The following is a 19,656-nucleotide window of genomic DNA, read 5'->3' on the forward strand; positions in this document are numbered from 1 at the left end:
ATTTGACAGTTTCCAGGTGACATTTTAATATATTCGTGTAATACTTTATTGGACGGATAAATTTTAACCAAGGATTAAAAAATAGGCCCCAAATGACTACGTACGTCTTGCTAAAAATACATTTAATAGATTTTGAAAGGTATTTACTAATATGTATTAGTTGTATACGTAGTATATTATTATTAGTCTGTGGTATTAGGTACTAAAACTAATAACTTAAGTAGCCTACTCACGATTCAATTTCAGTAACAATCTGTTGACACAATCTGCAGTGAGCTGACAGATTGTGTCGTGAATAGTATAGTGGAGGGCACGTTGGGGGCGTAACCCAACATGTTGCGAATTAGATCGGCGCGGAAGCAACCCGACAAATTGTCTCAGCAGATTGTGTGCGTGTTGGAACGTGAGTATTGTGATTGCTCCAATCTCGGCTCAATCGCGCTGCGCAGTAATCGCAAAATGGCGGTTTTGAGATAAACGCGGGAAAGATATTTTTACATATTTGAGGAAGATGTTTATATTTTATAGCCGTTTATACTTTATAGCCCTTGAAATCTATCAATAAAATTGGAAAAAATACAAGCTTTACAAAGATAATTATCTTATATTTCATAAATTAGTATATCCATTAATAATGCGTATTATTGCGTTGAGGTTTAGCATCAGGCCAGGCATCAACGTGACGTGCACACGTTGTGGCAAGCAATCGCGGAATGAAATTGTGTCATCAGATTGAGGGTTGGATGAATCGTGAGTAGAGAACGCTCAATCGCGACTGCAACAAATTGTTTCAGCAGATTGTTGGTTGTGTTGAACCGTGAGTAGGGCCTTTAATACTAGGTTGTAGTAGGTATTGATATAAATTTATATAATTTATAATGTGTTAACATATACTATACAAATGACCGATATCAAAACTATTTATTAAATAGCACATCTAAATAATATGCAGTAATTAATGATATAAAATCTTTTTTACATTTTACTTTTGAAGTGAAAACTTCTTTAGCGGTGTTGGGTATAAAATCTTAAACTCGCGTCAGGACACGTGGCCTGATCGAAAAAGCGTAAGACGTAATAGTAGTTTCAGTAGTAGTAGTAGTAGTTTTCACTTCTGCCGGCACTCCCAGAGTGCAACCCGTCTTTTTTCTTTTTAGAAGTTGTTGTTTTTAACGTATTTATTTTTAATGTTATTTAAGTACAACTATGATCTATCATTTGAATTTTTTTTATACCTTTTTTATCAACTGGCAATTTAGTTTAGTTTTCTCTAAAAATTTCTGGCAACACTCATGATGATATGAACGCGTAGACAGAGTAACTAATAGACCCAATGACGATACCTTTCTCACTTACACAAGAAAGAGAGCGAAAATACCATAACAAATGCATAAGACAAAGACACAAATACCCAATTTTTTGTCCCTTAGTGTGTAACCTGTTTTTCAAGATCCGCAACTTGAGTTGCGAAACAAACTTTGACAGTTCGTGCCTTCATCGTGCTTGGTGTTCGAATTTTGGATATTATTTAGTAAAAAATCGATACGAGTACATTGAAAAGACGGTGAAATTATCTTAATATAGACATCGAAGGAAATAGAATGGTGCGTTGTCGTGTTATTGCATGTATAAGCGATAGTGAGAAGAAAATTGCCGGTGTGTCTTTTCACGCGTAAGTACGACTTTATTGTCCTTATTTATAGTTTCTCAGTGATGATTATTTATACTTTAGCCTAAAGTAACAACAAGTCGCGTTAAAACAAGGAAAATATTAGCGTAATATCGATTTTTACATTCAATAACCTATAAACATCAACAAGTAAGTGTTGCCAGTGTCGGGAAAAATAATACCCCGATCATCAATAAAAAAATATTGATTTGACAATATGGCGAAACTAGAAAGTAAATGAATATGAAATCCCATAATAACCCAGTGTTTCGGGAAGACTTCGGCATCGAAAACATATTTTAATTTATTATTTCTCATAGTAATAATTGTGATTGACATAAAATTACACTTATAATTTTAGAGAACCTGAACTACCTGCGAGCATTAATTATTATTAACCTATGTTTATCGATTTGTTTCCAGATGATCCAGACCTACGTAATTAATGGATCGAAGTGGTAGAAAAGATTGGATTCTCACAAAATATTGTAAAATATGAACAAGCCAATGAAAAAGTAAGAAATGTGTTTCGTCATCAATAATCAATCTGCTTATATTTTTTGTATCTACTAAATTGATTATAAAGACAAAAGAAAAATCTCATAACTGGTTTTATTTAATTGCTCCTAAAAATATTTACCCTTTCCAAAACATCCGGGAGCTCGGATACTTTGGCAACATTCAACTTATACATTGACAAACTATCTTTGTCTCAGTCGCGGTTACAGAGTACCTTTGTCTATTAGTTTCTCAGTCTACGTATGAACGATTCGGACAATGTGAAAAGGCAAATTGTATCCGATATCGGATATCGGCTATCGGCGTCCGATATCCGATATCGGATCGGATAATGTGAAAACGCTCTGATGTGAGATGTCTCACGTGGTCACGTCTACACTGTCTACTGCTGTCTACCGTCGTCCGTCGTTCTGTGTCCGTCGTCCTTCACATTGCGGCTGTTCGGCACCGGTAAGTTAAAACTTTTTTGATTTTGTTTAGTTTTAACTTTTTTTTACTTATATTGTGCATTTTTTCAATATTAATGATTAAATAGTAGGTAGTGATTAATAAGTAATAGTAAGAACTATTAATAAATTTACACTATATGACGACGATTTACTTCTTTAAATTTTTTTAAAGAATAAGTAGTTTATAACTTCTTTGCAGCCATTAAAGTAAAATTTGATTTCAAATATCTAAGTCAAATATTATAAACTTAGGTACGGCTACATGCATATACAAAACATATTACGTGATTTAGTCATTAGCTTAACATCTGAGAATATATAATGAGGGTAAATTTTTCCCAATACACGTGGAAAACGAGAGTCAAAATATGGCAACTCTTAGATCAATAAATTACAATTTCGCTTACGGCAGGTGACGGCAGTTTTGTGCGGACTGCGGACCGGCTTCCGGGGATGCACGGGACGTCTTTCTAAGGGTTTAATAATACATTTATTTAATAACATTGGGTTTTTCAAGCAGTTAAAAGCAAGTATCCTAGGAAATAACTAAATGAAATGGATAATCATTGGATAATTTAATTTTTTTTTATTTGTTTCAGTGGAGAGCTTTGATCCAGCACCAATGGAAGGAGAGTTGTTGCTGCAGGAGAGGTATGGAACCAGGCAGAGGTTCTACGTTCAGCCACCAGGTTTGTTCAATTTTTTTATTAAGAACTTTACAGATTTTTAAATTTTAACAGCGCTGCATTCAATGTCCATTTAAGTTTATTTTTTAATGATTGATTTGAGTAGATTTATTTAAATTTATATTATTTTAGGGCAAAATAGGATTCTTGTCTGTGAAACGCAGAAAGCGAATTGGATACTAGCTTGGCTGAAGGAAATATTCTTGCCGCAAGGGTTCCCAGACAGCATAAGCATGGACTACCTTGAATACCAGGTTTTCGACACAGCTCAAGCGTTTTGCAGCACCATCACAGGTAATTGAATTAAATTATCATACTTTTTAAAACAAGGTCCAGAAAGTTGGAGCGAGGAGTTGATGTCTCGATTGATGTTAAATTTTGGGTAAGTATAAGTTCGATACTACAATTATATATTAAATCTATCTCATATTTTGTGATTGCAAACAGTGCATTATAAACATAGTCACTCATTAACACATTGTTTGATTGGTAACTGATTGGGTTCAAACACTAAAAATGCTTGTTAAAAGTAATTTAAACACTATATTAAATTTCTACATTTTTCAACATATAACTTACACACACATTTTACTCCGTAACAAAATCAATATAGGAAAAATGAGTTCAGACATAACAATGAAGAAAAGAATTTAATTAAAGAAAATAAAGCTATTATTCCTTATACAGGTATATTGGCGACAAAGGAAGTTATGACAGGGGTGGGGGTGGGGGACATAGCGGCCACCCCTTTAGCTGCTACCGTCACATGGGTATTGAAGGATGGCTGCGGACACCTGGGTAGAATCCTCTTTGCTTACACACATGGGTAAGTCACTTTGTGTTGTACAGGTTCTGCGGCGTGAATGGGGGCTTTATAAAGCGCGACATGCAATGGTAATTTGGTCTTTAAATATCCTATTGAAATTATTAAAAAAAACATTTTTTATATGAGCAGCTGCAGCAAAATTTTGTAATTTTTTACTTGTGTTTTTGTAGTTACCTCAATTTTTTTGTAACTATAATATCAGTTTTATTGTTGATTTTTATTTATATTTAAAAAAGTATTCCAATGAACAAACTACTACTACTAATTTCAATACAAAACAGATATTTATTCCTTGTAATTCAAATAAAATATGAAAATATTCATAAAAAAAACCATTTACTTCAATCTTTTCTCACATAAAACTGTACACGCAAAGAAAATTTTAATTGCCTTCCAAATCCTAGCAAACTATTAAAAAGTATGAAATCGTCATGTACTTATAAATACAATAATGTTTACGATACCGTCAAAACATCTGTATAATTCGAAATCAAAGCTTACATTTTTCAAAGCAAAACGATGAATACCTAGCTTAAAGCTACGTAACAATGTTGTGGGGATTATCCGAGCCCGGAGGCTGTTAATTACATAGTTGCATTTGCGAACCCTATGTATTGATTTCATAACATTTGCTATGCGAATAACATGTTTGTGAGCCCAGACATCTCTCAGGCTCATGTATAGTAATTCAATTACGTGTTTATTATGTGTTTCATAAAATTCTCGTGTCGCGATGTTTGAAGTTAAATTCCTTCGTAATGATCTGACCGATTCTCTTTAAATTTTATGTTCATATCGGGTAGGTCTACGAATCGAATATCTATTTTTCATACTAGTGATATCATAAAGGAGAACATTTGCCGGTACAACTGTGTAAATAAATATGAAGAACGTGTTTAGGGACGTTTATAAAAACATATTGATTTTGGATTGCTTTTACAAAGAAAGGCTATATATAAACGACCAATAGGAGCAGATCATTAGCAAAACATTTTGAGAATAATTACGCGAGTAATAACGCCTAACACAATTCACAAATGTATAGAAGGGTAGTTATAATATTCTGATAACGATTTTTATACCATTCTACTCTCGCTGCGTATGTTTTTAATGATCACTTAAAAAAGGATGAACGTGAACAGAGAATAATGATGTTGTAGGATTGCTAAGCATCAAACGAATATTTAAGAGATAAAGAATCTTTGAAAGCAATACGTTACAAATATAGAACATCTATCGATTTCTATGATATCTATACTAATATTATAAAGCTGAAGAGTTTGTTTTTTTTTGTTTGTTTGAACGCGCTAATCTCGGGAACTACTGGTCCGATTTGAAAAATTATTTCGTTGTTAGATAGCCCATTTATCGAGGAAGGCTATGGGCTATATATCATCACGTTAAGATCAACAGGAGCGGAGCAATGCGGGTGAAACCGCGGGGAACTGCTAGTCATTTATAAAATGAAACTTTATTAGTACTTATACATTTATTTTCTTAACATTTACTTGTCTTGTAGGTAGGTAATTGGTGTAAAAACCGTTTTTAGGGTTCCGTAGCCAAAATGGCAAAAACGGAACCCTTATAGTTTCGTCATGTCCGTCTGTCCGTCTGTCCGTCTGTCCGTCTGTCACAGCCGATTTACTCGGAAACTATAAGTACTACAGTGATGAAATTTGATGGGAATATGTGTTGTATGAACCGCTACAAAAATATGACACTAAATAGTAAAAAAAAGAATTGGGGGTGGGGCCCCCCATACATGTAACTGAGGGATGAAATTTTTTTTTTCGATGTACATACCCGTGTGGGGTATCAATGGAAAGGTCTTTTAAAATGATATAAAGTTTTCTAAAAAACATTTTTCTTAAAGTGAACGGTTTTTGAGATATCAGCTCTCAAAGTCGTAAAAAGTATGTCCCCCCCCCTCTATTTTTATAACTACGGGGTATAAAATTCTAAAAAAAATAGAGGTGATGCATGCTAATTAACTCTTTCAACGATTTTTGGTTTGATCAAAGTATCTCTTATAGTTTTTGAGATAGGTTGATTTAACTGTAATTTATTATATTTGCTGCTACGGAACCCTTTGTGCGCGAGCCCGACTCGCACTTGGCCGGTTTTTAAAAAAATAAGAGCTTACGTGCTGTACTTAATAGGTTGTCAAACGTCGGCTACCCTACAGGCTACATCAATATTACCTACATCAATATTAAATGCATCGATTGCCTCATTACACGATAGCTTTGTAGCTTTTTTAATTAAAAGAAAATGTTTCATGGAAATGTTTATTTCGAAATAGTTTAAAAAGGAACAGACATCAAGTAAAAGTGAAAAGTTCAATCTTGTTTAGTATGTATTTTACAATGATATTGTGAATTTGGTAGTGCGTTTACAGAAGTAGGTATAAGAAAGGTTTAAGTCTTGTATGAATTTTAGTCTATATGTAAGTACATAATTATAATATGAAGTACATATTGTGAGATACAGACGGTACTACAAATTGGAGAAAATATATTGTGACTACATATATAGAATTATTGTCGTCCAGTTAATTGAGTTGGCTATTTAAACACGTCCTTACATTTTTTAAGTTCTAAAGCAATATTTTTTTTATACTCATGAATAATTTAAAGGCTTCCTAAAATAATCCAGATATATATTATTCATCAAGTCAGACATATTTATGTTTATAATGAATACCTAGTAGATATTTGCATAGTGTGTGATTAGCCTTCGAGCACATAATATGTTGTACCTTTAAAATAGGTTATTCAATTCGAAATTCAAAAGAAGTAGACAATCGTCTCGCCAATCATCTGTCTACTTACAGCGTTGCCTAGCAACGCCGCGCCGGCATCTTTCTTTTAATATTATCATTCAATAAGAAAATTTACCAGACTTAAATCTATAGGTTCTCTTATCTTTTTTTCAAATGCTTTATTCGTGATTTTTAGACTCGTGCGTTTATTAAAGATCTTGTTTCATCCAACCTTATTTCTATATTAATATACTATTATCTTATAGTATAAAATTAAAGAAGTAAACAGGTAGCCACCTTGTAACGACTTCATTCGTCGCGACGTTCAAACACGAATAATATTCTATTATAGAAGACCAATATGGGCTCCCTTGCGTATAATATTTCAATGCATTGCCGCTAACAATTCTGTTATTACATTACATTGGTAACTCAAAAGCATACGCAGACACGTCTCGCCAATCATATACGTAGGTAGACAGGTAGAGCGTTGCCTAGCGACGCCGGAAGCTAGGCTTTAACATCGTATAGATTGTACATGCCTAGGACACCCAGGGCTCTATTGATTTTAAATAACGAGATTGCGCAGGTTCGGATGCAGGGTGCAGAGCCTGCATTATTGATTTATGAGCCCGCGTTGTTATAACACCTGTACATAGCTCGCTTTGACTAGCGGTGCTTTATGACTGGCTGTTAATTAGCGATGGAACTACGATTTTAACAAGCTTTCATTTCGAGGAATTAGTTATTTACATTCTAGAATCTAACTTTTTGCTTTCGTTAGCGATCCTTGAATGTCAAAGGCTAACTTTGGATTCTATTCGTGATTTCTAACGCGTAAATAACGTCTTGCAATTTGAGATCGTTGTGGTCAATCTTACATCCTATACGAGGTGTGCTTTTTGATTTTAAGAAACTTAATACAGCCTTTCCTAATGCTATTGTCTTAAGACCTTTTCACTTGACAAAACAAATACCTACACAAGTAACAAGATAATTATTGTTGGTAGGTAGTTAGGTTTATTTGCGATGGATGTTTTATTTATTGTATTATTTCAATATTTGAATGATTTAATCCTGACTGCCGTAGAACTTACTTAGACTTTAGGATGCAGCGTTTAGGGAATGAATAATAGAATAGTCTACTCGAAGCATTACTTCTTGTTTCTAGATTCTAGAGGAGCCAGGCAGCTGACTAAAGTCAATCATGAGTTTCAAACTTTAAGAACTTTTCGTAGATTGTAGGAGACATTGTTTATCGATTATCTGCTTTTCCTTTGGCTGTCACAACTTAGTTTCTGATTGGTACTAAATATAGAATTAGGATGCATTATACCTACCAAATCGTGCATCATCATCATCATCATCATCATCAGCCCATATACGTTCCCACTGCTGGGACACGGGCCTCCTATGAGGGTACAGGCCATAATCCACCGCGCTGGCCAAGTGCGTGTTGGCGGATGACACATGTCTTCGAACTTTTTAATTCTTCGACATGTCGGTTTCCTCACGATGTATTCCTTCACCGTTCGAGCAAACCAAAATCACCACCACCAAATCGTGCATCTGTCGTTTAATCGTATTAAAAAAATTAAGGAATAAAATGATTTTTGGATGATGTGTTACAATATATTATAATTATTTCGTATATTCTAAATTTAGACACATCAATGGAGATAGATACAAAGTAGACTAGATAGAATACTTAGACAGATAAGTAGGAGTAAAGGTTATGTTGCGCGTGCACCCGCTGCACCGCCATGCCATGCCACTTTTAACATTATTTTTTACAATAAGACATTCTTTCGACGAACATTTATATGAAAATTATAATATGTATTTCATTTCGTATAAGTTATATATATAATATGTACTTTATACCGGATTGCTAAAGTCTTAAAGAGAAGCATAAAGCAGTGTAGGCGAATACTTAGTATTCGTGTTGAAAAAGTATTCAAAGTTGTAAGGTCAAGAATCCGAATAAATTTGTTAATCAGAAAAAGTTTTTATGTCGAGAATTCTTTATTGTTTTCTGAGAAAGTTGGGATTTTCAATGTGACTTAGGACTTGAAACCTTTAAGAGTCCATTGTTGATTATTTGATTGATAATTTAAATTAATGTTGTAGAGAAATTAAAACATTTTCTAAGTTCCGTACCGACTGCGAAATTGCGAATACTAAAAATCGGGAAATAATGTCGTAATCGGCAACGATTTTATGTTCGAAACTATAGAGCCTAGTAAATAATAATTAGTACCAATGAATGTATACATAAACCGCTTCAGATAGCACGTAGTTGGTTTGGTAAAGTGATAGCTATCATTAAAGAGCGGTATTTTTGTAAAAACTAAAAAAGCTTTTAAAGCGTCGGACCAGATATATATCGAGATACGATCTAGCCTTCTAAATATTCAAACCTTTCAACGTGGTCGTGTCCCATATACAAAAATAGCCCTTGCTGCAAGAGTCAGAATAAGTTAATAAAGATCGATACTGGTGATCCGAAAACTGACACCATTAGAACTAAAGAATAGCATTCACCTTGCCAATATTCATTTACCTATATATTTTTACAACTTAAACAAAATAAGTAGCAATGACAGTTCCTGTGGAGTGATTCAAGGTTCAATGAATAAATGACCCTAGCATTAAGAGGATTGTATAAACACCAATCGGAATGATTCTTGTATTATTTTGTTACACATGCATAAATAAACGCACATTGCATAAATATGATAATATGTTCCTTGTACCTAATGGAAAGAATAACAATACTCAAGTCAAGATAGATAATATGGTTGTTTCATAATATGTAGACGACTGTCGGAAACTTGGTCTTTACCTGTTTCATCTTTACATCCCCTTCATATCCTCCCAAGACAATCTCCTGAGAGGAACATGTACGAACTACGCCGTACATTTAGTTGTATTTTACAAGTTACGGTTTGCGATTAGTCTTACATGTATACGTAGTATATTATTATTAGTCTGTGGTCTTACTATGCATTTTATATAAATTCTAAGTTTAGTACCAATAAATATCTTGATGCGTACGGTTGGGGTTTTTTTGAGGTCATACAATAGTTACTATAAGACATATAGATACATATAATATCTATTGCTTATACTTTAAAAGTAAAGACTAAATTAATTATCGTTTAACTCCTTGCGAAGTATGGTATAATTAGTTTTAAAACTTAATAAACTTAAATCGATTAAGGAGTTACCAATAATTAAATGAGGATAATATCTAAGTACCAGACTAATATCTACCGCGTTTAGGGGTAAACAACTTATCGGGTTAGAGAAAATATAATTTTTTAAACTCAACTAGTTGTGCCCTAGGCTTAATCGTTACTGTAAATATAAGGTTTTATACTATAAGTCTATCAATTAATTAATAGACTTATATAATTATAAATTGTATTAAATTCAAAACTGTTATCTGAAACAAACAAAGCTGAACAAAAGAAAGACAAGACGGATATTTTATTCATTAATTCTACTTATTTATTCGTCTAACTAGCTATCCGCCCGTGGCTTCGCCCTCTTTGTCTAAAACCTAATAAATTATATACTAAAACCTTCCTCTTGAATTCTCTTTAAAAAAAACCGCATCAAAATCCGTTGCGTAGTTTTAAAGATTTAAGCATACAACAGGGACAGAAAAAGTGACTTTGTTTTATACTATGTAGTGATGTAACAATTATTTTTACATTCGATATTATCATCAACCCATTTTGTTCTGATTGCTTCACCGCTGGCATCTCTTGGAATTCTATAACAAATACTTTATACGTTATGATTGTTTATTAAAAAGTTCTTAATATGTAACCGACCGGCCACACACTCGACGAGTGGTATGGGAAGTAACGAGGAAACTAGGCAGAGACATAGTGTGGCCACGTTACTCGTCATGCCACTCGTCGTGCTCATCGTCCTACTCACTACTCCCCATTTTGTCGGTATTTGCGCGCGAGTCAAAGGACCGGCAATACGGGTGCGAATGCCTGGCCAGTGGCCACATACTCGCGCGATCGCAGTCCGCATCGCGCGCTCGCGCGTGCGTCTTGCGCGAGCGCGACGTATGAAAAATTGTCGTCGATGAATAGATGTGATCTACCATATCCGTTGGCGAAGACAACGACGACGATGTATAATATTTCTTTTTACTACATTAATATAATTAGCTATACTAAAAATGCATAGCGAGCACGCTGCCACCGTTTCAACGTCCATTTCGTGAGACAAGGCAAATGACAAGTGAGGAGCGACGCGATTAATCGCGCGAGTAGAGCAGTGTGTGGCCAGAGAGGGCAATGTCACGGCGAATACCGGCAGTGCGATGAGCAGCGCGAGGAGCATAGTGTGGCCGCGGCATAATATTTATACTAACCCACTGTTTTCAGAAGCCAGCTAGACGCCTATTGCAAGACGTGGCGATTGTATGCGGACATAATGAATGACGTTGCGATGGTCATTGAGCTGACCCTGCCGTTCTATTTCGAGTATACCACCGCTGCATTGTGCTGCAGTACCACCCTAAAGGCGATCGTGGGTGTAGCAGGTATGTGCGTAGCTTGGTTTCATCCCGTGACGTCACTCGCGTGGGAGTTGGATAGACAATATTAGGGTCGCCGCAAACGGGCCACCGACCACAGTATATTTTGTATAATCGCACCGCACACGTGTAGCCCGTGGCAAGTCGCTACAGAAGTGTCCGCGATGAAATATTCAGAACACGTGATTCGACAACTTTAGCAAACTCGTTGGCGATTTCAAAATCTTCAACAATTGTTTCACAGAATCTTCCGATTCTCTTAACTGTGAAGTACTTTAACTTTGTATTGTGGTAGTGTGAGGACCTATAAACACACTGCCACAAGTCTTTCCTGTTTATAATTTAAGGGTAGACTATAAGTATATGACATTTGTTGTGTTAAGGCGGCGCCACACGCACGGCGCTGACGCAGCATCACGCGAAGCGAAGCAACCTCGCTGACGTCACGGCCAAAGACGCGGCCCAAGAGACGGCTGTTAATCTATTCGCGTCTGTCATCGCTATACTAATACTTACTTATTGCGGGTGAGAAAGTACCTTTTGACACATTTTTTTTTATTTTGACAAAATATTTTTAAAAACAAAAATAAGTACAAAAAGATTTTTTTTTTCAAAATATTGTTGGATAATTTGATTTTGGTGAAATTGCTATAACAGATTACATTTGACAGACTATTCAAATGAAATTGTGCTTCACATTATATTTCATTATTCATACATTCAACACGTAAGTCTGTCGTTATTTGTCCAAATACTTTATGTATTGATTTCATAAGAATTTTAATAAATTTCATTTTAATATTCTCTTTTGTAATGTACTTATTATTATTATTATTATTTATAAACAAATGACGATAGACTGGAAACTACAGGACCATACTTAAGAATATTTTTATAGAATAGTGAGTACCTAGCTAAAGATTTAAGTCGTTAGGCACACCTTATATTGGTATTTTCTCTAAATATGCTTATACAAATGCAATAAAGAAGCCATGTTCAAAATAAATAAAATAATACAACAAATAAGTCTCTGTCTGTAAACAAATTTTAATTTTTTTAATACTCATCCACTGGTAGAAAAAAAATTCTAAAATGTTCTATAATATAGTTTGCTCAAGGCTATATGTCACATATTAAGATAAAATACACAAAATAAATAAGCGTATTATTAAACTGTTATTGTAACGATTTAAATCTTTAGATACAGCTATAATAATCATAAGTAGATGTTCTAATACTAAACGCTTTGGCGTTTATCGCAAGGGCTTTTATAACAGCGTTCTAGCTTATAGTTACACTTAAAATTTTAGATAATTACTATAGCTCATATTCATTCACTTTCTCGTTCTTTTTCCATTGAAAAGAACGAGACAAAAATAGTCATAAGAACAGCGACACTAGTAAGCAACAAACATTTGAACAGAATTAACTACAAAAATTCCGCACTCACACACAACCCACCAATCACGAAGCTTTATCACATTTATAATTACTTTAGTGAAAATTATGTTATTGTCATGAGATCAATACAATAATTGCATTTTTGTTTCAGGACCAGTTTCGGTCTATATCTCTTTTTGATTATGACGCACTTGGCTTGTAATTATTGCGCTGTGAAAGCAATATGCTTAGATACATTTAACCCGCCTCGATTCATGCTTTCTTTAGACCCTGTACTTAAACTTGAACAGTTCGCAGCAGTGCAATGTGTCAATTACACTGAGCCGTTGTTCCCCTTTTTTAAACCTAGGATGGGTAAGAGAGCTTATTTTGCTGACGCTACTTCACTGTATACTGTGCCGTTAATTGATTTGCTCAAATATGTAATCCATCATTTAATGGCACAGCCAGTACTAGATTTTTATAGTAGTAATCTACAATCGTGATATTGATTATTTAAAATTGAATTCAATGACATGCACATAAATACCACAATCGCTTGATAGCACATGACTTTGATGTAACTTTAGATTGATTTCATGAAATTTTATATCGAAAATAATTTATAATACAAATCATATATCTTTATTGATGGCAAATATTAAAAAAATCAATGATAGATAATTCTCTCTTATTAATCTGGCATATAACATATTTTGTGCATGTCTTATTACTGTCTGACTTTTTGAAAAATATAATGTTATTCAGCTTGAATTAACGAGTGCAAAGACAATTTTCAGAATTTCAATAAAACATTCAATTTGGCTGTTAAGCATTAGTTTACTAATCTTCTAAAGGCCTTACTAATAAAAAGTTAAACAATGTATAAATTTCTACCATTTTCTATCATAGCTGTGTCCTGATCTTGCTCACATGAAACGTCAATTATAAAAACAAGACAGGTTATTGCAATAACTAATCCATTGCAAAGTGAATTTTATTAGTAAGACCAAAAAAATCTGTCTAAACTGCGAATGCATAACAAAAACTACGAACTCAATCCAAACGTTAAAGTGCACTCTAATTTTTAGGCGAAATGTACTGTGGCTTCAAAATAAAGCTCGGATCGTCCGCTCAGGGGTCAGTGTTGAACACTACACCAGTGTCATATTTCAAGAAGCTTCTAGAAGCTTATAAGACGAAGCCGTTCGTTCCTTTCTTGAATCTGCCGGACCGTGTCATGAATGTATTGCTAAAGGACAACGCTAGGCCTGTGGATGTGTTGGAGGGCTATTACCATGGCATTCTGTTCATTTTGGCTACGCTTACTATTAACGATATTAGCATTGTGAGTATTTTGTCTTCATTTGTAATGTTTAAGGATTGTGATTTTGGTTTGCTAAATAAAATTGTTTTGTTTGCGTTTGCGTTTGGTTTGCGTTTGTACACATTATTTTAATCTTATCTGTACTTTATGTGTCTCTATTTCTTTTGTGTGTGCAATAAATAATTAAATAAATAAATAAAAAAATAACTTTTTCCAACACTTATCTTTCCTTCAATCCTTTTTTCCAATATAATATTGCATCTATTATCCTAATTTAATTCAATGAATACCCAGCCGTTCCCGGAGTTCGCGGCGGTGTTCAACGAGAGCGAATGGGCGTCAGTACGTGCGCGTCACGGCGGTTCGTTCGAGCGCGAGTTGTCGTACCAAGCGATTGATTTCCTGCAGCAATTGCTTAGCTTGGAGTGGGTGCGGGTGCAAGATGGCCTGGAGGTCATGGGTAAGGGGTGTTCTGCTTCTAAACTTTCCTGATTCGCCTATCCCATAACACTAGCTGTTCTTGGAATTCGTGGCGGTGTTCAACAAGAGCTACTGGGTATTACTTGGGTGGTGCGCGCGTTCGCAAAAGTAACAACCAACGCATTTACAATAATACCTTGTTGTTATTAACTATTGCATGTTCATTTGATACGAAGAAAATGGTTTTAATTTATAATTATACTAGGTTCCGCCCGCGGCTTCGTTAGTTCCCGTTCCCGTGGAATCCCGGGATCCGGGATTTAATTTAAATTAGCCTTTCTCGGGTATCAAAATATCTCCATACCAAATTTCATGAAAATTGGTTCAGTAGTTTAGGAGTGATTGAGTAACAGACAGACAGACAGAGTTACTTTCGCATTTATAATATTAGTATGGATTCATGATGATAATTTCGTATTCCAGGATGGAACGTACACCGCCACCAGATGCTAGTAGAGGAATGGCGTCACCACGCCGAGGAGCTGTTCGACGATTTCGCCCAAGAGGTGGTCGAACTTGAGCCCCCACTAACCCCCCCACCACCTCTAGCAACCCTGGACAACCCCATAGCCGCTAGAGCCTTTGTCAATGGTCGCTGGAACACGGCCAGAGCTCCCACTCGTAACAGCGATTACATCAGGGACTGGGTCAAAGAAGATATGAATGATGAGTACCGAGTGGTTACCGACGATGACTATGGGGTGCCTGGGCCCTCTGGATTACACCGCTACGTTTACACCCCGCCCTCTGATGATGATGACAGCTATTCCGATTAAACATTACGCTCAATGGAAATAAATTTATTGTAGTCGTTTTAGTTGTTAGTTGCGTTTTGGGAATTGCTCATTTGGTTCGTTTGAGTTTACTTTTTGTTCTACCTTCGGGTGTAACCAAAAGAGAGAACAGAAAGCAGCTAAGTGTCTGGGTACGGTCGTATATAAGATTTTTTGTTGATAACTAAGATATTGGTTTTTGATGATTTTATTTGTCGATCTAAACGTTCATTAATATATTTTAATTGAATTGTTATGCCGACCGTACTAAAAGTTTGCCGAGCGCAGGATCTTGACAGTATTTTTATGTATAATTAAATTTTGTTTCAACGATCCCAGTTACCATTAATAGCATTCCGTCTCGCATGATAATTTAATGAGTAAAGTTATGAAAATAATTTGAATGTTAAAAAATATTTCAGAGTTGAATTCGTTATATTTGCGTTTACTATTTAATTATTTATTCTGTTAGTTCGTAGTTCTACGGGATTTTTTTTAATACAAAAAAATATTACCCGTTATACATAATATTATTTCTAAAGTATTTACGTTAAGTTTTTAATATTATTTTAATTAATCTTTGTTATAAGGCATGATTTATTTTTAATACATTTATTATCTGTATATTAGGGGGTGAGGTAAGGCGCAACAGCGCGGTAAAATGAAATAGTCTGGTTTGAATCGAAGTGTGAAACGCTACTTTCAACTTGTATTATTTGATATATTTTTTAGAACAGGTGCATTTATTATTGTATATTTTTATGAGAACTATTTATAATAATACTTTTATTTATATCGTTTAAAATCCTACGCATAGCGCTTCAAAATGAATTCCATTTTGTCGTCTATTTTTCTATTTTTATAACCCTAAAATTTATATTTTACGAGGGAAATGGAATCTTCAAAAACGAATTAAGAGGCGGACTCAAGAATATGGACTTTTTACTGTTAGTTTTAGAATTTAAGCTCTCTCCCCCTGGTTTTGGTTGGAATGTAAACTTTCTGATAGTTTTTTTTTAATATAATTTAATTTCGATTACATTAAATACTCCTTCACATTGTCTTACTGACTAATACTTTTCTCATAATTTTCTCCTAACCTTTACTTTCACCAGTATTTTGCTCTTAGTTCGATGTTTCGGATTTGTACATCACGCCCACTAAAAAATGTCGCCTGCTTCGTCATTGTTATTAAAATTTCACTAACACCTTCCAAAGCACATTATTATATTTGTTCTCGTTGCGTTTACTCGCTCCTGGTAACTTCATCTCTTTCATATATGTAGTTACCTAACCAGCCCGTCTTTCACTTTCTTTTTCGTTCAAAAATAATCAATTATTTATTTTCTCCAATCTTCCTTCTAACTATGTGTTAATCTAAAACAACTTAAACATTTATTTTTCATCAGCTTTCCGCCCGCGGCGTTGGCCGCGGGCTTTCTATAATTTAACATCTTATACACCTAAAAACTTTCGTCGCTGTCCATTTCAGAAAATGTAATGAAAAACGGTGGACTAGTTTTTGGTTCTATCGCGATCAGACAGACAAACTCGGCGAAGGAATTAGTTATAATGTGTAGTGTTTTATAATCTTGATGTGAATTAAATGTTGTAGATTTAGAAACGATTGCTCAAGTCCAGTCTGTTTACATTCTAAACACATTCCACGGGCTTTAGAATAAAGTCATTTCTATGTGTGATAATCCCCACGAACGTACTTCACAGGAACGTCGTATAATATTTAATCGAACTACGTTGCTATTGCTTATGGACGGCGGTTGGTGAACACCTAACATCGAGGGATTTGAGACAAATGGCATGGACGATAGTTCGCTTAAAATTCGCCAATTGTAGAGCTTTCAATGACCGACGGATGGTTGGATGACCAATCAAAATTAAGCGAAACCATCGTTCGTGCCATCTGACTGAATGACATTCTTAACCAGCTGCACCAACAAAATCCTTGAATATCTTGCAAGTTTTCTTTTGCGAGACCATTTGGTCACTTAAAAATTATATGACGTTACTGAGAAGACCTTGCTATTACCATATACTATATTGACGTCGATAAAATGCCTAGATGCACTGATAGTTTCAATGCACGCACAAATTCTGCCAAAGAGAACGTTTCAGGTTTCAGGAACGTATAAACAACCAGTAAACTAATCTCCTTACGAAAAGCTATTTAAAAGGCACCTGCATTTTAAATAAACTTGGTAACATTAGACCTTGCATCAGTGGTTTTATATCGATGTCCTTGGATGTTAGGGTAAGCTCAATGTTAGATGTTGTGGGCTTCAGCGCAAAGCGCAATGTGCGAGCTTAATGGAAAAAAAAATTCGATGTATTTCTGGGGGTGCGGACATATTGTGAGCGTTGCTAGCGCCAGTTAAATAAGCGAGCAGTGTTCATACTGTTCTACAACTTTTGATGTATGAATTAAGAACAACTGTGCAAACAACGATTTTTCGAATATCCAATGTGATTCTATAACAACTTTGAACAACAGATTAGTTTCCAAAATCTGATCTAAAGCTATTTCAATTTATGTCACATTGAAATACAAATAGTTAGATGGCTGATAGTTGATAGCTTGCAATGGAACGCGCCCCTAACTATATAGTACTAAGTGTTTTTTTTTATCTGTCAAAACGTCCGGGAATTAGCTTAAGATTTATGTTGCCAATAGCAATCGCATCACTACAGCGTCAATGTTTTTCAAGTTAGAAGGGTACCCTATTTGCACAAGGAGAGGTTTGTTCGGTGATAAATCCTTTAAAACGGTGTATTCTAGACGTCATTTTTGATGGAAGAATATTCACTACTATGATTGAGGATGTCAGTCTGCTTTGTTATCACCAGATGGCGAATGGTTATGACGTTGGATGTATTACGTTGAAGCCTCTAGAAATTGGGAAAGGAAAACTTCCTCCCTTACTTCTATAGAAGGAACAACTCCCAACAGTCATTGCCCCATTAACGCCGTCTGCGTTGTACTTTGCGTGAATCCTCTCTCCTTCAGATCATCTGAGCAGAAAACGGTCCTAATAGACCTTCTGCCACGAGCCGTATTTGAATGTTTGTCACTTAACCTCTCGTTTATTGCCAGGTGGAAGTTCCATGTATCTTAGTTAAGTTTTTGACCCTTCTACTACTTTGAGAACATTGGCTGACGATTCTCGTAGTATTCAAATATTCAGAAAGATTGTTGTGATTCAACGTTGAATTTTCGAGCCACGCATGTGATACCAAGCTTTTGTGAGCAAACGTTCGCAAACTCGTGAAGTTTTAACACCACTTTTATTGTAACTGTGATATTTTTCCAAAGATAAAAACGTTATGCAATAGTGATTTAAACACTAATCGTTTATGGTACATTATCTCTCATATTTTATCTAGAATCATTAAAAATAGTTTTTTATTATAAACATTCTACCTTCTCCTTTTTTATTTATTTTCATAAATGAATATTTTAATAACTCTCTGGTGTTAGAACTTCACTGACGCTAGCTAGTCACGTCCATATAGTGACATTTATATTTAATCATCTGTATTTAATAAGTGTTTAGTGTAAGCCTAATTATGCGGTCTGAGAGGTGCATGAAATCATAATCACCGTTAATATCAAAATGTTTGGCAAAAAATCATGAAAACAAGTCTGTTTAAAACGTCAAAATTTCCTAAATAGGTAGTACTACTTTGAAAAGATTGAATTAAGCAGCATTTTGAAGGAGTTTACTGAATTAAGTCACATGTTTGCAACGATAAAAGTCACCATATAAAATTGATTATAATAATAAAACCAGAATTTCAAGTAATGTATACGATAACCCCTTTCAGGCTTTGATATTTTCTATATTGTGTAATCATTCATGTACCGTTCTACAGGTAACATTGATGTATTAAAATATGTATGTAACAATGGCGTTTTATTTAATCCCAATTTCCCAACCTATTACTATAATATTAAACTTAATTACGGGAACGATTTAGCGGATTTTTTCGGATAGGCCCAGTAGATAATTTTTTTTATGGATAGGCCCAGTAGTTTTTATTTTATGAGCTTTTTTGTCTGTACTCGATGACTAAATTGAAATGTAGCAAGTAACTTTGATTCACTTCCCGGTTCATTAGCAATCGGTTGTTTGAGCTGAAATTTTGTTTACTTACGTATGTAAATTGGATACCTAGCGATGAAACATTTTATGACATAGAGTTTAGG

At 34.8% G+C, this 19,656-nt stretch overlaps 1 protein-coding gene and 1 long non-coding RNA gene across 5 annotated transcripts; both read left to right on the forward strand.

The window, feature by feature from the left end:
• Positions 1–1,311: 1,311 nt before the first annotated feature.
• LOC123705600 lies at positions 1,312–2,272 on the forward strand. The gene is made up of 2 exons (XR_006753317.1): positions 1,312–1,672; positions 2,093–2,272. It is a non-coding gene; the product is annotated as an uncharacterized LOC123705600 (long non-coding RNA).
• Positions 2,273–2,581: 309 nt separating this feature from the next.
• Positions 2,582–19,353, forward strand: LOC123705594 (RUS family member 1). 4 transcript variants are annotated; one of them, XM_045654457.1, is made up of 11 exons: positions 2,588–2,638; positions 3,050–3,113; positions 3,237–3,326; positions 3,456–3,617; positions 4,011–4,149; positions 11,323–11,480; positions 11,858–11,999; positions 13,027–13,229; positions 13,946–14,202; positions 14,476–14,641; positions 15,085–19,353. In XM_045654457.1, exons 3-11 carry the CDS (start codon positions 3,260–3,262, stop codon positions 15,435–15,437), a joined length of 1,647 nt encoding a protein of 548 aa, XP_045510413.1. In that variant the 5' UTR covers positions 2,588–2,638; positions 3,050–3,113; positions 3,237–3,259; the 3' UTR covers positions 15,438–19,353. The 4 variants fall into 4 exon arrangements, with proteins under 4 accessions (XP_045510412.1, XP_045510413.1, XP_045510410.1 ...); XM_045654454.1 differs by having other exon boundaries at positions 2,591–2,638; positions 3,050–3,163; XM_045654455.1 differs by having other exon boundaries at positions 2,591–2,638; positions 3,050–3,163; positions 11,326–11,480.
• Positions 19,354–19,656: the final 303 nt, after the last annotated feature.

Source organism: Colias croceus, chromosome Z (genome assembly GCF_905220415.1).
Source record: "Colias croceus chromosome Z, ilColCroc2.1".
Classification (NCBI taxonomy): domain Eukaryota; kingdom Metazoa; phylum Arthropoda; class Insecta; order Lepidoptera; family Pieridae; genus Colias; species Colias croceus.

Coding starts and splice junctions, on each gene's coding strand:
- LOC123705594 (XM_045654454.1), top strand. Junction 3,327..3,455: donor GTTCTACGTTCAGCCACCAG/GTTTGTTCAATT, acceptor ATATTATTTTAG/GGCAAAATAGGATTCTTGTC. Junction 14,642..15,084: donor AGATGGCCTGGAGGTCATGG/GTAAGGGGTGTT, acceptor TTCGTATTCCAG/GATGGAACGTACACCGCCAC.